This window comes from Bubalus bubalis, chromosome 2 (genome assembly GCF_019923935.1).
Source record: "Bubalus bubalis isolate 160015118507 breed Murrah chromosome 2, NDDB_SH_1, whole genome shotgun sequence".
NCBI classification, from domain to species: domain Eukaryota; kingdom Metazoa; phylum Chordata; class Mammalia; order Artiodactyla; family Bovidae; genus Bubalus; species Bubalus bubalis.
The window spans coordinates 145,930,950-145,956,869 of record NC_059158.1 but is presented as its reverse complement, the minus strand read 5'-3'; the positions used below and the strand labels follow the sequence as shown (position 1 = coordinate 145,956,869).

Sequence of the window (25,920 nt, the reverse complement as noted above, 5' to 3'; positions counted from 1 at the left end):
GACTTGTGAGATAAAATTATTATCCTCTAGGCTTAAATCAAACACAGCTTGAATTTCAGAAATACATATCTGACATTTAGATGTGGATTAAACTTTCAGGGTCAATTCTGGGAAAAATAAGCCTGTGTGGGCTGCAGGCCATAAAACCTTGGGAATTTCCTAGGCCTCCGTGAAATTCCCTCTTCCTCAGAGGAAACACAGAACCTCTGTCTTCTCCCAAGGGACCAGGGAAGGCCATCAAAGACCACTGATTCCCAACAGCTGGACACCTAGGTCTTTACTTAACACAATGAGGAAATAAGGTTGAATTGACTACACAATGTAAAGGAAAAAAGGAGACTCTAAATGAGTTAGTGCATGGATGGTGGGGTTTTTTTTTTTTTTAATTTAAAGGATTATATCTGTCAAGATAGACTATGGTAGCCTGTGCTAATCAAATATCAGTAGATTAGCAAAAAAAAAAAGTCAGTAGATTAAAGTCAGTAGAGTAAACTTTTCCTCCCATAAGACTTTTTTTTGCCTTCCAATGGAAGGGGAGGAGGTTGGGAAAATAACATGAGAAAGAGAAAAAATATTCAAAGAACAAAGAACCTGTTTTTCAGTTGGAAGAAGCTAAAGATTTTGATTAGGAACTCAATACTAAATGTTTGTGGAGTCAAAGTGTTCTAAATACATAGGCTATGTAAACTAGTTGTTACCTCCATACCCATTGAAGGGAAGGAATATACAATAAACTGTCCAGACACCCAGAAGCGATGCATGGGCCAGACTTTAATTATCACACATATGATGTTAAATCAAATTATCTCATAAACATAGAATTCTATATGCAGTGTTCTGATGTGATTAGCATAATTCAGCCTAAGAATTTATTAAGAACATGCTTTGATTCCTTTTGTTTCTTCTACACATATATGCACAAATGCTGAGCTCTCTTGCAATTTTAAATAGGGTTATAATAATGATCCAACCCAAACAGGTTCTCAACTCCAAAGAGCCACATAAAAAGTTAACATTGACTAGGTTCCAACGCATGTCAAATCTAAGGCTACCCCACAGCCTTCATTTCCCTGGGTGTAAAGTGAGCACTGGTGACCCTGTAACCTCATGCTGACCTTCTGACCTTCGGGGATTTACAGGATAGAGACAGTTTATAGTATCATCTCCTAGCGATTGTTTCAGTTGTTTTTAAAAGATGTTCAGACTTCTACATCTTTTCTAGGAGAATGGTGACTTTCTTTGTAGAACAGACTGGATAGTAATAAGCTGGTATCAAACTTGGACCATCAATTGCTTTTATAAAAGTTTTACAATAACCTTCTGAATGTTTTCAGCTGTGTGCATTTATTTATGCTTTTATTTATTTTTAAATATTGCCATGTCCCAGGCCCTGGTAATGTAAAGGTGATTAAGACCCAGAACTAACGCTCAGAGATTTCAGTCTTATGGAGGGAGGTGGAAATATAAATAAATAATTGTTGGGCAATGTAGCAATTATTATGAAGTATCATGAAGCATAATGAAGTCCTGCAGTAGCTCAGAGGAGAGGGTGATTAACTATGCTTGGGGAGGCTAGGAAAGGCCTCAAGGAGAAAGGGAGAGCAAGGAGAAGGTACTGGGCATGCCAGTGGAAGGAGCATCAGATGCTAAGTGTGGTGTGGCAACATAAAAGGGCAGCTGGTTAGGCATGGCAGAAGTGTGGGAGTGGATGAAGAATTCTGGGAAGTAAAGCTGGTAGGGCTTGAATAGCTCCATGTGCCAATCTTGCAAAAAGGGAAGAGGATGTGGAATCCTGGACCGATTTCACATTGGGTAGAGCAGCTCCAGGGTTATTCTTTATATCATGATAACTCTATAAGACCCATGTGACTTCCTTGGTGGTCCAGTGGTTAAGAATCTGCCTTCCAATGCAGGGGATGCAGGTTCGATCCCTGGCCGGGAAACTAGGATCTCCCATGTGGCAGAGCAATTGAGCCTGTGTCCTGCAAATCCTGAGCCCGTGTGCCTCAACTGGAGAGGCCGTGTGCCACAAACTACAGAGCCCATGTATCCTAGAGCCTATGAGCCACAACTGGAGAGAGGCCCATGCATCACAAGGAAGCCTGTGTGTGGTAACTAAGACTCAATGCAGCCAATATAGAAGTCAATGAATAACTATCTTTTATAAAAAGACCTTTCTCTTCCCACATATCATAAGCAATGAAATGAACCAGTTGACCTCTATGGGACTCTCTTGCACCATATTCAATGATTTCTTGGATACATATACAGTTCAAGCTAAATGGTTGACCCAACCATTGGCAAAAGTCACCTTCTATTTCTGTTTTCCCGCTTGTTGAGTACTGTACCTGAACTTTAGTTGGAGGCAATGGGACAGTGAGAACTTCAGTATGAAAACGGAACGTTTTCTATAACTAGAGCTCTTGGTTAACCAGTAACATTAACTGGTGCTGAAGCATGATGCATTTTAATAGAGTGATAAACTTCCCTTTAGGAAGAGAGCACTGGCTGCCAAATCAGAGGGCAAAAAGTGAAAAAAACAAAACAGATGAAACCAACCCATTATGGGTTGACAATGACTTTTATTTTCACTGGCACTTTACGGAAAGTAGTCACAGAAGCTCAATGAATAAACAGCCATTGCTCCATTCAGGCGAGGTAACAGTTGTGCCCGAATACCTGCCCTGGAGCAATTTGTAGCTGTCTTCTTGATCTGAAAAGTGAATGAATTATGGGCTATCCAAGAAGAGGGAAAATTAGGCATGAGGCTGATGCTGACAATTGAACTCTATAAATAATCCACAGTGAAAATGAATAAACAACATGCCTTCTTCCAGCGTTCAGCAGCCTCTCGACAGTATGACAGTTGCTGTTTTTTTCAATAAACATGATGTCAGTTATGCCTTTTATTCATCATGGTGAAGTCATGTGTGGGGAAGAAGTGAGTATTTCTTTTTTTTGGCACTTCATATAAAAAGGCTTTTCCTTTTTATTTTTATCATACCAAGGCAAAACAAGCTGTCTGATCTGTAATCTATACATTACATAAACACTTTCATTTCTTCCCTATTTCCAACAGCTTTATTAGCAACAGCATTTAAATTGGTTCTCAGTTATGCATAGAAATAGGTTTCGAAGGGCATGGAAAATAAGACACTGGGGATGATTTTGAAAACTCTTATTTAAACCAACAACTTAAGTTTCCTTCCCAAAAGTATTTTCCCAGAGCTGTAAACAATCCTCCAATTAATTGACTTGATTCTTTTCTTTGCCCGGCCCCTTGTTTGGTCAAGGTACTAATGAGCAGAAAAAAGGCCAAAGCCAGGCAGGACTTAGAAAAACAGAGGCACTGCAAAGACTGAAATGGGGAAAACAGAAATTGGATGGTCGAGAGTTAACGACCCAGGAAACATTCCCCTAAAGGATTTACCAGGTATCTAGAGAGTTGTAACCTTTCAGATTAAAAAGTAACAGGTATTAGTTTTCTAAGTGGACAAACAAGAGCCAAACATTATGTGAACACAGTTATAGAGTTAATGAGTACTCACATATCTAGCTCAAAGGAGCCTGTGGATGACTGTGTTTCCTGCATTCTGTTATTTGTCATGAACTTTATTACTCTCCATTCCACTAAGAACTATTTTTTTTTTCCTCCCTATTTGAAGACATATTAGGTACAGTCATTCAGATATTATCAGTTCATCATTTGCTAAAGAAACTCGTTCTTAGGAAGGAAAAGTGAAGAACACGTTGAGTGGCATTGCATTATTTTGTGATTCCACATCAAGATGAAAAAAGAAAACATCACATTGTTTTTGAGATATTCCTATTCTACAACAAAAATCATGTTTTACCCAAGTGTAAGCAAGTCCACTAGCTAGAAGCTCATCCCCTACCCCAAGTTCTACATAAAATATAAGCCACAAGGCTCGAATTGAATCGATATATTAGTTCTTTATGTACTACTTACTTTGACATTTCTTAAACTGAATGTTTACTATATATCTAAGAGAGTTTCTAAATTTATAACCTACAAAAAGAGGGAAATTATTTCCTCTTCTTCAAAGAAGCTTTTTCATACTGTGTCCAATCTATCTGGGGAATTGGAGGGAGAAAAAGGCGAGTGGGGAGAGAGGAGGAGCCAAAGAAAAAGAGCTAATGGTCAAAATGCATCCTTATAATAAAATGAGCTTCTTAATGGATGCTCACTACAGGAATAACATTAATTCAGTATTAGGACGTTCAGTGGAAAAATATGAATGTAATTTATCTTTTTAACTGTCAGCTGCATTTCTAAAGCTCTGAAGTCTGTAGCTTCCAGGGGCCTTTGTCTTTCTGCCATGGCAGGAGTATCTTGGACAGCTGTAAGAGCTTTCTAAGCTATCTTTCTCAAAATCCATTAGCTAATTCAAGGAACCTAATTAGAGCTGCCATTTTGATGGAGCATACTGAATGCTCAGTACAAACTAGTAACACCATCAATGTTTATTAGAAATCACAAAACCCAAAGTGCTCCACTCCCTATGAATATTAATGAAAATACAGCAAACAAAATATTTATTAAAACATATGCTTAATACCATCAAGGTTTACAGACAGATATTGAAAGAGAGAGGCACACACTTGAATTTGATGGCATGTGCCCAGGAATACACAATAAACCCAGATTTATACTGAAGTAGCATGTAATCATTATTTTATGCCCCTCCTACTTGTCTCCCTTGGTTTTGCACCCTGGAATTCAGCAGCTCACAGCTGGCAAGACAGATGCAAGTCCAGAGAAGTCTGAAGAAGGGGGTGGGGGAATCTTTTCTTTTTTTTTTAAACAGATGCTGAGTGCCACAAATTCCTGTCAGTGGGGAAATAACTCTTGCTTCTCTATAAAATCAGCAGCATGATGATGTCAATATTTTCTACCCACCTCTAAATGAGGGTGTCACCAAATGAGTCCAACTAACTATTCTCCCACGTACCCACCCAGGGAGCATTTCTGCCAGGCATGGCCTCGAATCAAGTGGTGTCTAAGGCGTGAGGTAACCCTGCTGTTGTGCAGACTGGGCTTCTGCTGTTCGCCTACAGTGATAGACATACACACCCTTGCCGAGGCCCAGGAGACCCTGCTCCTCATTCTCTTCTCTTGGGAGCAATTTTAGGACCTTTGTGAATCATTACCATCCAGGGGCCCTTCCTCTGCCCTCAAGCTGTTGCCTCCTGACTCTCTTGCCCCCCTTTCATAAAACTCTAAAAAGGAATCACCTGTTGTCCCGTTTCTTCATCTGCTGTCCTCTCTTTTGGCCAGATGACAATCTGGCTTGCACCCTCATTGCTCTTCAAACTGTCCTCTGGAGGCTCAGCAAACCCTGGCCTCTACAGGGTTAGACACTGGGCAGCAATTTCCTTGTGAATCTCTCCTCCTTGCTTCTTCCTACTTCCTCAGTCTCACAGTTGGTTTCCTTTACTGACCCTCCCCTTGTTCTCTAAACATGAGCTTCCTTTAAGGGTCTCTGTTTCTTGTCCATACTTTTCACTCCTGGGGATACTGTTCACTCCCAGGACTCTAACACATTCCTTTTCGTGGTCATCCATTTATTCATCCATCCATTCAAAAAGTACCGGAGTGAGCAGATGGGGCAAGTCTTCGACACCCATGAAGACACCCATCTCTGCCTGGGAGAGCTCACAAGAGCTCCAAGGACCATGCTCATCCCTTGCTCTTCATCTGCACCTAAAATGTACCAACACCTTATTACTCCACTTGTTCAGAAACAATTTCCTCATCTCTTTCCTGAAATCTACTTTCTCTCCTATCTTCCTGGCTTTTTCACTGCTTTTCCATGTTCATCAAGACTTAACACAACGACCAGCATTCAGAGTATAGGCTCTGGAGCCAGACTGCTTGGGTTCAGACCCTGGTTCTGCCACTGCCCTCCTCCCTACTTGGGGGAAGTACCTATCCGTGAAATAGGGATGATGATAATTAGACTTCAGAGGATTGCTTTGAGGATTAAATGAGCTACTGTATTTAAAGCAGTTAGAATAGGGACTCCCCTGGCAGTCCAGTGGTTAAGACTCTATACTTCCAAGGCAGGTGATGTGAGTTCCGCCCCTGGTCATGGAACTAAGATCCCACATGCCATGCAGTGTGGCCAAAAAGGAAAGGAAAAAAAAAAAAAAAAAAAACCCCACATTAAAGCAGTTAGAATAGTGCCTGGCACATAATAAGAATTCAATTTAAAAAGCTGCTACTGCTGTTGTCAATCATATTTTATATTATTGTTGATATCTTTTCTCCCACATATTCTACATCTATTGAGTCCTAACCAATTGCCTCTAGCACTATTCCTTCATACATTTTTTCTTTCACAAGCCTAGTTCACACACCCACTGCTCGGACCATGATAGCAGCTTGGTGACTTGTCTCTCCACCCTAACCCCATTTTAACGTGCTGCCAGATGGGCCTTCCTAAAGTACGGCTTGGCTCACGAAACTCTCCTGCTCTAAAAGCTTCTGGCTCTCTTCCCTTTGCTACGCTTCTGTCTCCAGCCTCACCTGCAGTCTAGTCTCCTGTGAAACTTTAACTGTTCCCTAAGCCTATCCTCAGTTCTCACCCACACCCCTCCTCCATGCCTTTGTCCACACCACCTCTTTACCTGTAATTCTTTCCCCTTATATCTAAACAATATAATTAAGATGATATCCATCTTTACTTTTAAAATACCCATTGCCTTGTAATTATGGGCAGACTAATTCTCATGGGGTCTCAATTCCCTCAATTGGCCCCGTTTCCCTCTGCACCTCTTCCTGATCATTCTCTACTGTGCCTGGAAGCTTCTTTCTTACTCTCCCCTGTTCCTTGCACAGCCTAAGCTTGTCACAGCCCTGGGAATCTGTACCTGCTGTTCTTCCTGCCTGAAACTGTCTGCCTCGAGTGTTTCCAGGCATGTTCTCCCTTCTCAGGGGGCCTTCTCTTGCCACCTCATCTTTAGACCCTTCCAGTCCCTCCCTTCCAGTCTGCCTGCTTGTTTCCTCTGTGCGTTGATCATTCTGTGAACACATCTTCACTATGTACTTATTCACTTTTCTCTTCTGCTGACCCCTACAAGAATACCGGATGTGTGAGAGCAGGGACCTTCCATGTCCTGTCTGCAGCTGTCTTTCCAGCCTGGGACTCTAGCTAAAGGAATGATTCTCCACTTGTGAAATTCTTTAAGGTTCTTATATTTAGTCAGCAGATACTTACTAAACACCTACTATTCACTGCAATGATTCTAGGCCTTGGGAATATAGGGGGGAGTACAAGACACACGATTGTGTGACCTTATGTTCTAGTAGGTGGGTGAGACAATACACAAATCAGTGGAAAAGGATATCAAGCAATGCTAAGTGCCACTCAGACCCCTAAAATACAGTGTGGTGATAAGAGAATGACTGGGTGGCTACCTAAGACAGAGTAGTCAAGAAAGACCTTTGTCTTTTAAGCTAAAGTCTGCATTATAAGAAGGAACTATCCAGAAGCAGCTCTATGAAGAACATTCTAGAAAGAGAAACCAGCTCAAAGGAGGGAATGAATGTGATGATTTAAAGGAAGTTAAAGTGATGAGCTAAAGAAAGTGTGGTTTGAGCTTAATGTCCAAGCAATAGAGGTGAGTAATAAGGTCATATAGGCAGGCAAGGCAGACCACAGATGCTTTGCAGGGACTGTTAAGATCTTTGGATTTTACCGTGAGTGAAATGGATTTTACCCTGAGACCATGTTAGAAGATGTTAAAGCAGGAAGAAACATGATCTAATTTAAATATTTAGAAGACAATTCCAGCTTTTGGTAGAGGACAGAATAGAGATTGTTGCAGAAGTCCAAGTAAGGAAAGGTGGAAGTCTTTGGGGCATTATGATTATTCATGTTTTATAGAGCTTAAATCTTTATTTAATCCCCAACCACGAGCAGCTAAGCAATGTGTGGAGTTTAATCATTCTAGGTATTCTGCAGAACCTGTTACATTGTCCTCATCTACGATATGTTAAAAAACATTTTTACGGGAATTGAAAACAAGAAAGTCATTTAAGAAAATGTACAATGACAAGTGGGAAGAAAAAAGGGAGGAAACATTGGTGCTATATAAGGGTGAGTAAGGGTCTGTTCCTGGGGGTCAGGGTGTATGGAGGAGGAGGCAGGGTCACAACGACTCAGTGACCCCGTTAACTGCTGCCTTGAAAATGATTTCCTTTTTGTCTTTTTCCTTCCCAGGCTCATAAGTGAAATACTGTGAGTACATCCCCAGTCGTTTGGTGCAAGCTTTTTTTTTTTTTTTTTTTTTTACCATTTCTAGGTATGGCGCAGGAAGATCACCGTTTAAAGAAATTTCTACAGGTTTTGAAGTTTTCTTCGCTGCATCATGTTTTCATGGCCTCCTATTTGCAGCCAGGTATTGCTATAATGTCTCAGCGCCATCCATTCCCATAAGGAATGGGTGATGGTGATGCACTAGCCAAATGGTGATGCACATGGCTTGCTACTGCAAGTGGAATTTATGTGTGCTGAAATGATGTTATTGGAAACCTTTTCCGTGCTATTTCATGCTAAATATAGCATGCATGCTTCCAGGTGAAACTATCTGGAAATCAGGAATGTCCAAGCTAGCACACTTTAGAGAAGGTAGGCCAGTATAATTTGCTGACGTTTTAGCTTTGAATTAAATTTAGCTTCTCATCCTTATTAGAATCTTACTGCCAAATAGCACTCTACTTGGATTAATAAAGTTTTCTAATAAGCATATCACTTTCTAGTACTCTGCCAAGGCAGCTGAAATCTTGAGTAAGGCTAAAGGGAGAACTGCCAAATGGAAACAGTATTGATACATTCTCTGTCCAGTACAATCATTCTTTTTATTGTCAAGCACAGCTCTGGGTAAAAGAGAACCGACTATGTTAGAAATGGGATATGGTCACTATTTATGAAGCCAGTCCAGCAGAAGACTTAGAAAACCATGAAAACCCACTCAAGCTAATGCTCCAGATTAATTTAGAATTTAAAGTGCTTGCAATTAACATTTTCAGGAGAAACTAGGGCTTATGACTGGAGTAGAGGGACGAGTAGGTAAGCTACTGCAGGGTAATTGGGAAGCTCTTAAGCACCACTCATTGCCCGCAGGCTGATGACAGAAATTCAATCTTAATTTAGTCCAAGGCTTTGATCTCCATTAAAATACAGATGGTGCTGGATGTCTGTCTCTATAAGACACCATTCATCTGTATATGAGTGAAGGCTTTGGTTCAGTTCAGTCGCACAGTCATGTCTGACTCTCTGCAACCCCATGGACTGTAGCACACCAGGCCTCCCTGTCCATCACCAACTCCTGGAGTTTACTCAAACTCATGTCCATCAAGTCAGTGATGCCATCCAACCATCTCATCCTCTGTCATCCCCTTCTTCTTCTGCCTTCAATCTTTCCCAGCATCAGGGTCTTTTCAAATGAGTCTTTTCTTCACATCAGGTGGCCAAAGTATTGGAGTTTCAGCTTCAGCATTAGTTCTTCCAGTGAATATTCAGGACTGATCTCCTTTAGGATGGACTGGTTGGATCTCCTTGCAGTCCAAGAGACTCTCAAGAGTCTTCTCCAACACCACAGTTCAAAAGCATCAATTCTTTGGTGCTCAGCTTTCTTTATAGTCCAACTCTCACATCCATATATGACTACTGGAAAAACCATAGCTTTGACTAGATGGAAGACTTTGATACCAGAAGGCAAAGTTGGTGAACCTGAGGGCCTGGAAGACTTGGGGAGGGGTTGGTTGTGCTGAAGTGGGGCTTCCCCATCTAAAACCTCTCCATGCTCCACATTCTTCTCCACGTCTAGCTGTGCACTGAACTAATGGTGGTACTGAAGACCAGTCATTGATGGCCAAAAAAAAAAAAAAAAAAAAAGTACTTCACACAGCCTGCTTCGGTGAGAAGATTCAAGAAGAAAATTATGATACTTATTTTAGAAAAACCAAAAAGCCTTTCTCATGCTTATGATTTTCCTTTCCATCTGTTTCATGAACACCCACCCCCTTGCAAACACATTCACAGTTCAACAATGATAATTTAGGGTGATAACACGGATATTGTTTCCCATACTGTAGTGCTCTATTCTGAAATCTTAGGGACCATAAAAATTGGAGTCCTTCCTTCTGCCCTCCCTAGACACCAAAGCAAGAATGATAGGCTAACATCATGTGCTTTTAAAAATGTGTGTGCTGAGCAGGAGCCCAACAACAAGGGAGGATGTCTGTTTACCTCTAGAAATCTCTTCAGCTGTTGCCATTTTATTGCTTTTGTTAAAACCAATGCCTCCAATTTCTTCACTCGAGACATTGAAACATATTCCACAATGGCACACTCCAGGGCAACTGAGCATTAAAAGAGGATTCATACAGTTGAGGTATGACTCAAATTTTGTGGGAGACAGCAGATAGAATGGCAAAGAGAGCGAACCTATAAAAAATTCAGGAGTAATGTTTCTATACACATCCTCTACTCTGTACCAAAGAGAATATTCACAGAGTTGATATAAAACTATACAAGCCAGACGGAGCGTCGGTGTGCTTATCTGCTCATAAAATATTTTGGATAGCTAATTATATAATAACCTGAAGCATATTGCTTGTACATAAAGGGGAAAACGCAGTAAAAGGGTAAAGACAAATGTTTGCACAGTTCAGGACTAAGTTGTACATCAGAGCTTCACATTTAAGGCTTGAAAGCCTACAATTTGACAAACAAAAGGCCAGACACACAGTTACTGAATTTTGTTTGAAGTTCATCTTCACATACAACTGGCTTGGAATCTGCACACAAATAAAAAGAAACGTGAAGACATCAGTGCCACAGACAAGTAACAGCTGTTTTCATTACACCACCAGAATACGCAAGGCAAAAGGTTAATATTTTTGAGGGGAAAAATGTTAACGCTGTAAATAACATGAAACAAATGGCATGATTAGGAGACGAATTGTTCAGCTAGTAAGTTTGAGAAATGACTCCTAAGTCTTATAGGGAGACACAAATGACTCGTGAGGGACCCCCAAATCAAGACTTTACTTTCAAAGTCTTGCACACTGTAACTCTAATAAGAGGATAATGCAAAATTCACTCATGCTGTTAAAAAAAAAAAGGACTACAGGCAGATGATCTAGTACAGGAGTATAAAACATTCTCAAACCAAGTGGAGGTCCAACAGATGGAGCATCAGAACTTTCCATTCCACATTCACTGTTATATAGTTCAGTGCTTGGAAGAGTCACAGGCTCCTCAGAAATTCATGTGTTAAGGATAATGATGGAAAACAAATGCAGTGAGAAGCCTACTTAACATGGTTTTTCACTGATGATTCTTTTTAAGAAAAAAAAAATGCTTAAAGGAAACTTCAGCGTTCTACCTAATGCATTTGTTAGAAAAATGTTAAATTAAGTCATTTGCAGTCAAAATGAACAAATTGGAGGTCTGCCTAGGTGCAGACCTACATGCGTTCCAACCACGTGTAGTCTGGCTAAAGAGATAGCTAATTGACGATTGTTCCTTCCATTGCTTGTCCATTAGGATAAATCCAGCTTGCGGACACTGAACCTTCCAAAGACAAAGAACTGCATTAATTTTGTACTTCTAGAGCGCTTAATAAATCTGACACTGTCTGGTGGTTTTCTTCATTTTCTACCACTTGACAGCTACTGGGATCACAAGTTTCAGAGAATCTATTTTCCTGGGTAAAATTAATAGCAATAAAACAAGCTCAGTGGAATATGACCAAATCACAGCACTCATCATATGGAATTTCAAAAAGAACCTGGGAAATGTATTGGAGAGGATTTGTACTATGCAATGTATAAATTCAAAGTGTTTCCCTGAGTCAGAGGCATTCATTTAATATCAAGACAAATATGATGTCACTTCATTTGTTGAAGCAAACAGGATACCTAAGCCCAAGGAGCAGCTTCATGTGGTCAAGGTTCCTCATGGAAACGCTCAAGACTTTTTCTTTCTTAGGCTGGAGTTTGTATTGAATCAAGTAAGTTCTTCATAATTTTTCTTTCCTAATGGATTTCCCCCATATATGTTTGCGAGGGGGAAGAAAAGCAAAGGGCAGCAAAACCAGCCTTAAGTGCTTGGCAAATGGTCTTCCTGAATCTGGACCTCATAAATCGTATAAAATGTTATATTTCAACAATAGGCTGGAAAAGCTTTTCTCTCTGCAATGATGAAGCCCAGCTTCAAAATTTATAGTTCATCTCAGAAACGGATTATAAAAGGAGACTAACTTAGCTGTCTATCAAGTGAGCCTGACAATAGCAAATAAGGTGTGAGCGTTCAATGTCAAATATATATTTAATATTAAAATTCTCAGATTAAACATTGCAAAGGGGTTTCCTTTGCAACACATGCTGATGGGAGTGGTGATAGATGGAGCCTGGGTTGTCATAGCAACCTGATATGACATAGCAGACCCTGATGTGACATTTCTTTCACTATCTACTGGGAGGGTCTTATTTTTCTAATATCGCCCATTCAAAGGGATGCTATTCTATTAGGGGTAAGGCTGAGTCGATCAAAACAAGATCCAAACAGATGTGGCTTGGTTCCGTGAATAGACCCAGGTGTGTAATCATTCATTTTTGTAAAGAGGGGTATAAAAACCTGCATCCAAATATGTCTTGATAAATCCAAATAGATTTTCTAAGGGAGGAAGCAGAGGTTGATTCCAATAACTATTCCTCCTGGTAATGGAACAGAGCTGAGAGAGAATGAAAACTTCTAATGGTAATTTGGAACAGGCATGAACTTCCATAAAAATGCTTAACTTTGCTAAGAAGCTATGAAGTTCAAAGTAAAATGATAAGGTACTATTTTTCACCAACCAAATTAGCAAAGATTTAGGGGGAAAAAGAGATAATATTCAGGGTTGTTAGGTGGGAGTGAAATGAACTCTCTCCTACATTGCTTAGTGGGAGCATTATTTGCTTCAATTTTTCTAGATAATTGTTGGCAACGTATTTCAAACTTTTTTCCTTCTAGGAATCTTAAGGAAATAATCCAAGCTGTGTAGCAAGATGTGTATACCCAGGTGCTTATCTGGTAGTAATTTATAACATTGTAAACTCTGAAACACCCTAAATGTCTAGCACTAAGAAAAAGGTTACATAAATTCAGGTACAGTTACATAATGGTAACCATGGAATGCAATAATTTTGAAAAGATTAATTGGCACAGGAAGAGATCACCATATAATGATAGGAAGGCCATATATCAAAATTTATATGTTCATGTAAATATTATATGTGTATATAAATGTATGAGCACCATACACACAAATTATGTATTTTATATAGTGATATACACAGAAAAAAACACTGTAAGAAACACTAAAATGTGAAGGACGGTTAACTCTGGATTGCAGGATAACTGGTGTTTTGATTTTTATTTTCTAGTCTGGTAACTAAGTTTAATATAAAATACTTATTATAGAAAAATTAGAAAGTAACAGTCTATCTTTAAATAACAAACATATAAAGAGAAGGCATATAGTAGTAGAGTCAGAACTAACTAGAATGGAGTAGAAATTGAGTATTTATTCACTGGGTAGTCGGGGAAGAGTTTCTCTTCTATCAGCTTTAGCTTCCTGTTCTTCCTTACTAGAAAGAACAGTTGTAGTGAAGATGAAAACGGGAATGTGTGTGTGAAAGTGCTTTGTAACCCAGAGGAAAGCTACAAATATGAGTTACTTTAAATCGAACACGGTGAAAAAGAGCAAGAAAGCATTTCACAGGGGATATAAGAGGTTGAAGATTAAGTTTACAAAAATATAATTTGGTTAGTGGAGGGGTCATTTAAATTTAACAAAGAAAAGGGTATTTCCCTACTCAGAAGACGGTAGGCTGAATTGCAAATTTAAAAATATATCCACAGGATATTATATTGGGAAACGTATAGGAAAGAAGCCTTTCAGTTGGCGCATGCCTCCTTTCCGCTGAATTGTATTTCAGCTTTCACTAACAATGTAACGTATCACCAACATTAATGAGTGAAACATGCCCCACTGTCAGGCAGCAGAAAACCCGTAGCGTATAAACAATTTGAAATTGTAAAACCCTCTAATGGAGCTTAATGAGAGAGCTAACATTTAGATACAACAGGGCTGACACAAGATGTAACAGTCCCCACAACACAGAATCTCATTACTGTGTTGGTCGTCCGAATCATAAATAGAATTTTAAGTTTGCTTGTATTTTTCATAACTGATCCATGAAGAATTAAACCTGTGATTAATATGCAATGGGTAATATCTTAAATTTATAAAAGCAATCCTCCTTTTATTAATGGGAAAAGGAGAGTTTTGAGAGGTCTGGAAGTTGAAAGTGATCATGGGAGATGGTAATAGAGGGGGACTAACTGGGGACCATATAGTAGGGAAGGTATCGAAACTTCCTCATCCAGAGCTCTCTTTCATGAGATTCTTGGAAGAGCTGCTGGCAAATGCAGAATACCAAGCTTCTGGCTCACGTGTGCTAAGTTGCTTCGGTCATGTCTGACTCTTTGCAACCCCAGGAACTGTAGCCCCCCAGGCTCCTCTGTCCATGGGATTCTCCAGGCAAGGATACTGGAGTGGATTGCTATCTCCTCCTCCCGGGGATCTTCCCCACCCACAATGGAACCTGCGTCTCTTATGTCTCCTGCATTGGCAAGTGGGTTCTTTACCACTAGCACCACCTGGGAATGATGCTCTCGTGAGCCACTTCAACTTCAATTTCTGGAAATTCTCTTTTTTTTTTAAATTTTCTTGGTCATCAGTTGCCTTTCCATCTAATCCAAGTGACTGCCCATTTCCTTGTTAATTTCTCTTTCTTCTTCCTGTAGTCAATTTCCTATACTCTCATTTGTTTCTCTTATCCCTTCTGAGAGCCACACAATCCTAGGATTAGAAAGGACATCTAGAGCTCATCCTTCTATTTATTTGACTGATTATAAATACACAAGGCTGATGACTGTGCAAGGTTTCAAAGGATTCTGCAGAACCCGAGAACTGGGAGGACCACTTTTCAGCATCTTGTTTTTGCCCTACATGGCTGCTGCTTCTGGGACTTAAGTGCCAAGTAAGTTTTAAGAATAGAAAATTATTAATCCTTAGGAATGGAACAGGTAAAGTCTTGAGAGGGACAAACACATGAGAATCAGTATAATATTCTTCAGCCTACTCTTTTATGATATAAATTACTATGTCATGCATTATATATCATTACATATTACATGATATACAAAATATTTATTATTATAAAATGCAAGGTGATGGTCCCTATCACTCTAAAAATAAAACTTCACTGTTATAATAACAGACAAAATTTAACTTACATTGTTTGATTAATTGTTGAAAAAGTGAGCCACTTGGCTCTAATCTTAAGAAAACCAGGACGACTTTGAAAGACACTAAAGAGAAAGTATGTGTCTGTGTGTAAACCTACAGGCTTAGCTTTTCTTCTTAACTTTCCATGACCTCATGAATTGAGCAGAAAACTCAAATTATACAGTTTACATATCCTGTGTTACCTTCAGAGAATAACAATATTCATCTATTCACACCTCTCAAAAGCCAGCACAGGAGAAAGCAATCTAATTCCAAGACTATAAAAGCATTGCTGGCTAGAGGAAAGCCCAGCTAAACAAAAGAGCCCTCAGACACCCTGAGTGCTGACAGTACCCAACCTCGCTCTTTTCTGTTCCAAGTAGGTTGAGTGACGAGTCCCTCTTCTCTATGACCGTGTGTATCCCTGGGCTAGTGACGCTTCTATAAAGCAGGTTTGACAACAATGGAGAGTCTCCTGCCTGCTAAACAAAAAGTGACAACTTCATTTGAAAGCCGTCCCTAGATGTATTTTGTGTGCAGAAATTATCTGTGACAGTCCCGATCAAAAGAGAGTTTCATTTCACTTAGAAGGCAAATGGACAATACAATAGATTATCTTGGATGTTATCATTTTGTTCAGTTAATGGTTAAAGTATTTTCTAATGAGTTTCTCATAGGTTATGACTTTTAAACTTATAAAAGTAGGTTTTCATTGATAATGATTTTTTAAAAAATAATCCAATACCTGTAATTGAAGGAAAATATTTATGTAGAAAAAGATATGTGGATATATTAATTTGAAAACCTAGCTCTAGTTATATAAACTGAATGCTTCCATATATGAATCCATGGATGTATCTGGGCAATTTTACCATAAGAGTTTTAAGTTTACTCCCGATATTTGGAACCCACCTTAACAACAAACGTCAATATAGATCCACCTACAAAGACAAAACTGTGAACAACATACTTTTAGTCCCTGAATCAAAGGGCATGAGCCAGGACAAAACTTGCAATTCATCAAATGTCAGACTAAAAGGATCAATCCTTCCTTCTATGTCTGATACACATCATTCTTGGGCTTGAAAAATCACAACAGACTTTGTTTTAAAGAATACTTTCATGCTCATCCATCTATCATAGGCCAGAGCACTCTTTGAGAGTCCCATGATTCTAGAGTAAATTCCATACAATTAAACTGTTTAACATACATCCAAACATTACTTTCTTGGCTTTGTTTCACAAATTATCTCTTTAACTCCTAGCCTTGGATGACTCACATCTGTATTAAATTTTATTAGATTCATAGGTAGGTCTTCAGTAGATTCTGGGACAAAGGATCTAAGTGGGAAGGGAGATTATCCTGAAATACTAATAGTGACTTGCCTGTATTCCTTTCTTCTATAGTCCTTGCCCTGCCTTTAAAAGTTTTGGTACTATTCTGAATAAGAGAGATTCTTTTTAATCTTTTTTTAAGGAACATTTCTACACAGCAATAAAATTTATAATAGCCTAATTGCAAATTTTGATATTAAATTGGAGCAAAGGAAAAATCACAGCTAAAGCATGAATGTATGTATATATGTATGTGAGTGTAAGCTCAGTTGCTTCAGTTGTATCTGACTCTTTGAGACCCTATGAACTGTAGCCCACCAGGCTCTTCAGTCCATGGGATTCTCCAGGCAAGATACTGGAGTGGGTTGCCATTTCCTCCTCCATGGGATCTTCCTGACCCAGGGAGCGAACCCGTGTCTCGGGCACTGCAGGCAGATTTTTTACCACTGAGCCATTGGGGAAGCCTGATATATGTATGTATGTAGATATAATTCTATTGCCAAAAATTTTTTTTCTTTTTTTGACAAATCTCATAACTCAAGTTCTCATTATTTAAGGACAAAACCACCTGGATGACAGACAAGAGAGATTTCCAATATGAAGTTTAGGGAGATTCAGAGTAATGTTCTAATTCCTAAAATCTGGGGTTATGGGAGAGTATCACTGCAAGGGTAAACACAAAGAGTTTTGAGGGTGGACCCATGAACACTGTTTAACAGAGAAGGTAGCAAAGAGGTATGAGGCAGCGAAATGAAACTCAAAGGCAGCAAAGGGGCCTGAGGAAACAAATGATAATGATATGAAAGATTTCTTTTTTATTTAATTGCTAAAGCTACTTTGAAGAGGAATAAGAAAGGATAGGTCACTTCTGGGAGGAAATGCTTTGACATGATAACAGCACCAGAGGAAAGGCAGAGCAACCTGAACTTCTATTTTGCTTCCATTAAAGAATCACAGAACCATATAATTTTGGAGCCAGGAAGAAAGGCTGAGATCACTTAGTCCCACCCTTCCATCTTTGCAGATGAGGGAAGATGTGGAGAGATACTAAGTGACTCCTGTGATATCACCAAAAGTAGGCAGAAGAAAGGCAGGAAAGGATGGTGGGAGGGGAGAGAAAAATACACAATCCAGGATGCTTAAAAGGCACTCCGGTCGCTGGTGCTCACAAATTACATCCAGGATTTTGAAACAACGGAAAAGAGTGCCCCTAGAAGTGCAGATGGTATCCTTGAGAAATTGTAGAAAATGGAAGATGTGGCCAGATACTTGAGGTGAGCAAATCACAAATGGATTTTTTTAAATGGCTTAAGCAAATTCTAGAAAAAGTAGAGGACAGAGGGTTTGGTGCTCATTTCTAGCAAGATTCTCTGGAATACAGCAGTAGAGCTGACTAGCAATCATCAAAAGGAGTTAGCAACAAATGTTAGTTGTGGGGAGGAGATTTATGAAAAAATAATTGCCAAGAAGAGTCTTATCTCTTGGCATAGTGGCCATACCATGCTGACTGTAGCATCTGAACAATAAATACTATCTTGTACCCTTAGGAAATGGTTGAAGCAGAGACTCGATGGAGGAAATGGTGACTTATTGTGTTTGGGGAAGACTTTCATCTATGGATGCTAGGCTAGGAGGCATTTCCTGATGGAACAGGAATAGCATGTGTTGCCCCAGTGGTGGCAGCCAAAGACTAGTAGAAACTAGCAGAATCACTGAAACCTAAAATTCACAGCAGATCAGAGGGAGGAGGCAGCCAGAGGGAGACTGTGCTGACGAGGAAGCCAGACAAGTTGTATTAACTTGGGAGGCTGGTCAGTCCAAGAGTGACCAGAAAGCCGTGTGCTCTTGAAACCTCCCAGTTAAGAGTGGAGCCACTTGGCTTCACTGATTCCTCCAAAGCATACTTATTGATTATCAGACGCCTCAGGAATAGATGCTGGGATTAGAAATAGAGTATTTCTGCTTCAAGATTTCATTGAGAAAGCAAACAAGAGACAGTTAATTCTAACACATGATCATTCTGTGGTACAGGTCTCAGGGGAAGCCAGTCTTTGAGTGGTGGAGTCTGGGCTAAATCCTGAGTAACACATAGGGCTTCACTCAGAAAACAAACAAACAAAAATGGGCACAGTTTCTTTTGAAAAATGGGAGAAACTGCACCATAGTCAGTTAGAGCAACGGTCTTGGATCATGAAGCTAAGGTTGGGGGTCCTCAGAAAATTGGGAGGATGGGGAGAGCCCTAGCAAGAAGAGAGCTGAAGAGGGAGTTGTATTTTGAGAGTCATCTGTAAAAGGTAATGCATATAGAGAACTTACCTGACTCAGGTGGTAAAGAATCTGCCTGTAATTAATGTAGAAGACCGTGATTTGATCCCTGGGTCAGGAAGATCCCCTGGAGAAGGGCATGACAACCCACTCCAGTATTCTTGCCTGGGAAATCCCATGGACAGAGGAGCCTGATGGGCTACATGAGCATGGGTCACAAAGGGTCACACAACTGAGTGACTAACACTTTCACTTTTATATCGGGAGCACAGGGCAAGATTTCCTGGCTCAGTCACCGTAGTATCCCCCAAAGAGCCTTACTTAGATTAGCGCAACACCAAAGGGAAAGCATGAGGGGCCAAAAAAAGTGTTTGAGGAATGCTGGCTCCAACATTTTCACAAGGAGAAATGTCACGCATAGACGACAACCAGACCCACTTGTTCCCTCTTCCTGGGAAAGAGTCTGGGTGTTTGGCTCAGGGAGGTAGAAATCTCAGTAAGGACCCAGATTTCTGGCTGAGCATCTAGGTGGATAATAGTGCTCTATATGAAGGTATCACAGGCACAAAAATAGCAGCAATGGTTGGCAAGAAAGGCTTGTAATTAAAAGTGAGTATTAAAACAAGAGACATGCCATCTTGACAGGATTATCAGTTGACTGATAGTAAGAATATAATCCAAGGAAAGAGAAGGCTCTGCTGCGAGGCACTGCCTTTCACCATTCCTGGCTAGAATGAATAACTAATGGGAAGGAAGGAAGGATTGTAGTTGAGTGAGAATCACATGGGAGTTAAACTGTTGTAATTGGTCATACACAGGCCTGAGTCAACTGATGACAAAATTTATACACACTCCATATCTGCAGGTCAGGCTCCACGCTCCTGTTTAAGGAAGAAGCTTCTTAAGCTCAACTAGATTTTTGGTTCTATCTTACTTTCAGGTAAAGCAAGGACAGATCTGGAATACAGTCAGACCAGCATCTTGTCTAGCCAAGTCCATTTTGAGGTTTAACCTCACTGAAGGACTGATACTAAAGCTGAAGCTCCAATATCCTGGCCACCGGGTACAAAGAGCTTACTTACCGGAAAAGATCCTGATGCTGGGAAAGATTGAGGGCAAGAGGAGAAGGGAAAGACAGAGGACAAGATAGATGGTTGGATGGCATCACTGACTCAATGGACATGAGTTTGAGCAAACTCCAGGAGATGGTGAAGGACAGGGGAGCCTGGTGTGCTGCAGTCCATGGGGTCACAAAGAGTTGGACATGACTTAGTGACTGAACAACACTGCAGCAACTGGCCCCAAGTTGGGGTACATTCCTCTAGAGATGGAAAAGGTAGGACTGACAGATTTGTCTGTTCCCTAGAATGCGGAATGCATTATTTACATGTCTTTTTCTTACTCTAGTCTGTAAACTCTGTGAGAGAAGGAACAGTCAGTCTTATCTAGCAGAAGTTTGGGGTTTAACTTAAGGAAATGTTTTCTGCCATCAGAACTACCTAAAATGAGAAGGTCCTTCCCTTACTCTGGATGCTAGTATCTGAAAAACTTCAAACTGAAGCATCAGCCATCACTGGGAGTATGTTGAAGGGATTCCATGCTATCCAACCTGGCAGCCAATAAACACAAGGGGCTACTGAACACTTAAGATGCAGCTAGTCAAACTGAGACGAGCTGTAAAGTATAACAAATACAGCAGATTTCAAAGACTTGGTATGAAAAAAGAAATATAAAATAGCTCTGTAAAAACTGTTTGGAATACTTGTTGAACTTACATTTTACATATATTGGGTCAAGTAAAATACATTATGAAATTAATTTTACCTCTTTAAATGGAGCTACAAAATTTTTAAAATTACATGTGTGGCTCACCTTATATTTCTATTGGACAGAGCTGCTCTAACCTGAAGTCAAACAGCTCCACTGTCCTGATACCAGGCCTTGTGGTTCTGTTCCGATTTTGACTGTTCCCCACACAAAGAAAAGTCTCCTTAATTCAGAACATCTTCCCATTTATTATAGTTCAGTAGCATCTCACATAATTAATAAACACATCAATATGTGACCCAACTCCCACAAAAAAAACCCTTTTTATCCTCGCTTCTAAGTTGCAAATGGCTCCAGTGATGTCTACTTCTTTTTGTTATTCAAAAAAGAAATAAATAATCTAATCTAAAATAAAGGCATTCAAACAAGACTGTGGCAAAGGACATACCCTAGAAACTTTTGTCTTGTTTAGGATGTAGTTCAATGAGGATGATACTCTTATGAGAAAATACAGTATTTAGTTAAAGTAACACCAATACACAAATATGAGAATAAACCACATGATTTTAATGTAACTGGCTTTAAAGCAAATGATGGAATAAACAGAACCATTGAGACTCTTAATTGAATGGGGTGTGGTGGGAAAAATGGATTACTTATTTGTATTGATAAAACTAATCTTGGCAGATCTGTAACAGTGCTTGGGGAAGAAATTAAAATTTATGCTTATTCAATTGTGGAGACAAAGCATGAAGCGAAGGTCCAAACTACTCTGAGTGCAGTAAGAGGTCAAAGCAGGGATAGTGACGCAGACGGCAGCTTTTACAATACAAGTAAGACAAAGAGAAAGTCATGCTCTCCCTTCCAGGAAACAGAATCCCAAACAGAGCCAAGAATATTCTGACCTGTACATGAATGTGCTTTCTCACACATCTCCCCGACGTGAGGAAATGACAGCTGAAACTTTGGAAGGTTATAAAAAGATCTGCCACGTATTCATTGGAAATGATTTTTAAAACCAACAACAATGAATCACTACCTTACTCTAGCCCATGCCCTTGCTCATCACAGTGTAGTCCCTGGACCAGCTGGGTGAGCATCAGTCACCCAGGAGCTTGTCAGAAATGCAGAATCTCAGGCCTCACCTTGGACCTCTGGAGTCAAAATATTTTTTTTCAGATCCCCAGGTGATCTGAAGGCAGCAGTTGGAAAGCCAAGCTTTTCCTCTGTAGAAATAGACTTCTCTGTCATAGCTGCTTACTTCCTATCTGGAGAACCCCACGGAGGGTGACCTCCCGCCTCTCACCCTGCTTATGAAAAGAGCACCAGCGAGTTAGGGATCTTCGTTGGAGGCAGCTTTCAACCCATCACTGGTCAATTAATGCAGCTTTTAGCTGCAATTATTGGACATCACTGCTCCCCAGATGCTTCCGACATCTGCACACATGTTTTTACCCCATTCCTTCAACAGGGCAGGTTTTCTCCCAGAAGGACCTGTTTTCTTTCCTTTTGCATCATTCGATTTTCACCAGAATGGAAAAAGCTTTGAATTATCAGTTTTTCTAAAGTGAACCAATACTGCCTTTCTTAAAGTAGAATGACTTGCCACTCAGCCGCCCGTAATTACAGCAAGAGCTGCCGGTGACCTGGGGACTGCTATTCAGGAGAGGGCTATTACTGTCCTCAAGGAAAGTTTATAGATTTGGGCTTTATACTCATGGGGGATAAAAGAGTCTAGATAATGAAAAAGAATTTTAGGGAAAGAAAAATAACTTAAAAGAAAAAAAAAGAATACAAAAGTCAACATAGCAGGGTGGTGGTTGAGTGTCTATCACAGCTCTGGATTCAGGCTAAGTAGGTACAAATCTTGCCCCTCCCCTGATGACATCAGGCCAGTTCCTTACCCTTTCTGCAAATAAGATTCCTCATTTGTACTTTGGGAATAGTAAAGATGGTCAGAAGGTTAAATGACACATGTAAAGCAGTGAATACAGCATTCAGCTACAGCAAATTCTCAATAATGTTAGTGTTGGCTATCTCCTGGTGGCTCAGTGGTAAAGAATCCACCTGCCAATACAGGAGATATGAATTTGATCCTTGGGTTGGGAAGATCCTTTGGAGAAGGAAATGGCAACCCCCTCCAGTATTCTTTCCTGGAAAATTCTATGGACAGAGGAGACTGGCATGCTACAGTCCATAGGGTTGCAAAAGGATTCAGACATGACTTAGCGACTAAACAACAAATCATTATTAATAATTCTTGATTTTATTTCTTACCAACCATTGCAATTTGCTTTCTGTGTTATATGACATTAAATTAAACTTCAATTGTTTTAAGTAGACAATGCAGATGAAAATGTAATAAAGGCAACCTTTTAAAAACATGCTAAAATGTCAAATTGCTCTCCTTTTCTTTAAACCAGGAGCAAAATGATTTCGACTTGTTAGAGAGATCACAAAATCATCTCAGCACTACAGTGTAGGTACAAGTCTCAAATTACAAGGCATCTTGCTGAACCAAGAGCAGCTTGGTGTTGACTAATTAACTTCTCAAGGCTTCCGAGGGGTCTCATGGGCATTTACAGGTTCTACCAACCCAAAGAAGGCTGAAGAAGAGGAAATAGGATTAACTTCTTGATTAGAAGGGTGATTAAACACTAGAACAGAATACCAAGGGAGGCTGCAGGATTTCCATCCCTGGGGAACTTTCAAACAGTAGCCACAACTGTCTGGCCTGTAGGATTTGAATCTTCTGCCTAGTCACAGGGGATTTAACCGAATACACTCAAAAAGAAAAACATACATTTTAATGTTAATATATTTTTTAAATCACTAGAATTATTTTACTTGAAATTTATAGGAAAATACTCTCTTGACTGACCCCACTCACACCCTGAGATTCCTAAATCCCTTTCTTGGCTACTCCATGCTCAGTGTGGCTGCAATAGTTTTACAGTACTTGTTTCTGTGTTTGTGTCTCCTCCACTAAACTATGGTCCCTGAGAACTGTCATGCACAGCCACACATGAACAGCTGGTACAGGAGAAGAGTAGGTGACCATTTAGTTGGATGGATGCAAAGACATCTAAAAGAGCCTTTGAAATCCTGCTACCAAACTTTTTAGTAGCCCTTTCACTTCTTTATTCAATAGTTATTGAGCTGAGCTATGACAAATACTGGAGAAGGCAATGGCACCCCACTCCAGTACTCTTGCCTGGAAAATCCCATGGATGGAGGAGCCTGGAAGGCTGCAGTCCATGGGGTCGCTGAGGGTCAGACACAACTGAACGACTTCACTTTCACTTTTCACTTTCATGCATTGGAGAAGGAAATGGCAACCCACTCCAGTGTTCTTGCCTGGAGAATCCCAGGGATGGGGGAGCCTGGTGGGCTGCCGTCTATGGGGTCACACAGAGTCAGACACGACTGAAGTGACTTATATAGCATAGCATAGCATGACAAATACTCCAAAATCACTGCAGATGGTGATTGCAGCCATGAAATTAAAAGACACTGACTCATTGGAAGGAAAGTTATGACCAACCTAGAGAGCATATTCAAAAGCAGAGACATTACTTTGTTAACAAAGGTCCATCTAGTCAAGGCTACGGTTTTTGCAGTGGTCATGTATGGATGTGAGAGTTGGACTATAAAGAAAGCTGAGCATCGAAGACTTGATGCTTTTGAACTGTGGTGTTGGAGAAGACTCTTGAGAGTCCCTTGGACTGCAAGGAGATCCAACCAGTCCATTCTAAAGGAGATCAGTCCCGGGTGTTCACTGGAAGGACTGATGTTGCAGCTGAAACTCCAATAGTTGGGCTACCTGATGTGAAGAGCTGACTCATTTGAAAAGACCCTGATGCTGGGAAAGATTAAGGGCAGGAGGAGAAGGGGATGACAGAGGATGAGATGGTTGGATGGCATCACCGACTCAATGGACATGGGTTTGGGTGGACTCCGGGAGTTGGTGATGGATAGGGAGGCCTGGCGTGCTTCTGTTCATGGGGTCGCAAAGAGTCGGACATGACTGAGCGACTGAACTGAACTGATGACAAATGCATTCAACAAATATTTCTATAGCACCTGCTATGTGCAAGGCAAACCTTTACCCCAAGGAACCTATGATAGAGACAGATGCATTAAAAAAAAAAATAGGTGTTTCCATATACCAAGATGTCTACTGTTTCAGACTACAGGAAATACCCACTACAGGCGGAAAACAATAGACTGCACTTGTTTTGTCTCTCTCACAGAATTAAAGAGTAGCTTCTTAAAAACCCAATGGGTTCTGCCTATCCTAACTCAGAATCACGCAGCACGCAGGAAGGAAATAAAATATGCCTGGTTACCTGGGATGAAGGCATTAGTGAAGATTCCTTCAGTAAGATACTTTGCTGGCCCATTTTCCCACTTGAAGGCTTTTACTCCAAAGGAATGTCTCCTGAAGCTATGACCAGGCTGCAAGGTGTGTGAGAAGGGTGGGCTTCCCTACTTGGCAAGGCCTGTTTTGTTAAAATGCTCTTGGTAAACAGAAAAGGCCAGAGTCTATCAGGATTTCAGTTGCAGTGTGCAAGTGACTGGCCTATAAACATAATATTAAACAGCTTTTCTTCAGCAACTCTGACTGTTTAATTAATCTTCAGCCATTAACCATTCATTTCAAATGCCACTTATGAAATCTTAATTTTGCACATTATCAGCTGGTTCACAAATAGCTAACTATGAGCAGAAGTGTAATGATCTCTCTCTCCTTGTTCTTAGAGCTCACCAAGCTTATAGCCAATTTTGGGTTCTTAATTAACCATATGCATATTAGCATTTAAAGCTAAATGACAGTTGTTGTTTTTTAAATAAAGAATTAATGCACAGTAAAATGTTAACACTAGCATCATTCAGCTGCCTCTTGAAAGGCCTGATGGTGGTAGTGCCTGGCCAGGGCATAGCTACCCTGAACGCTCAAAGGTGACACATGTCTGGGAATGCGCATCCTCTCAGCTGAGTTCCCCTAAGTGAGCACACTTTTGTAATGATATTTTGGATCCATTGTTAAAATTCTTCAACTTTTACGTTTCAAGAAGAATAGGAAATGCCATCTCTGAGTTATTCTTTAGCACTCAGCAACCAGCATCAAATAAAGACAGCAGCACACCCGTTTTTTGGCAGTTGACCTGAATTAGGTGA

The 25,920-nt window shown here is 40.2% G+C and overlaps 1 protein-coding gene across 7 annotated transcripts in view; it reads right to left on the bottom strand.

Annotated features, from left to right (window-relative positions):
• Positions 1 to 25,920, bottom strand: part of PARD3B (par-3 family cell polarity regulator beta) — a 1,152,086-nt gene that overhangs the window by 136,126 nt on the left and 990,040 nt on the right. The window contains exon 21 of one of the 7 annotated variants that reach the window (XM_044924808.2): positions 10,632 to 10,828. The exons of the other annotated variants lie outside the window; for them this stretch is intronic. Within the exon in view, the coding sequence (XP_044780743.1) occupies positions 10,807 to 10,828 (22 nt within the window). The 3' untranslated portion in view covers positions 10,632 to 10,806. Of the gene's footprint in view, positions 1 to 10,631; positions 10,829 to 25,920 lie in introns of those variants that run through there. 7 annotated transcript variants of the gene reach the window in all.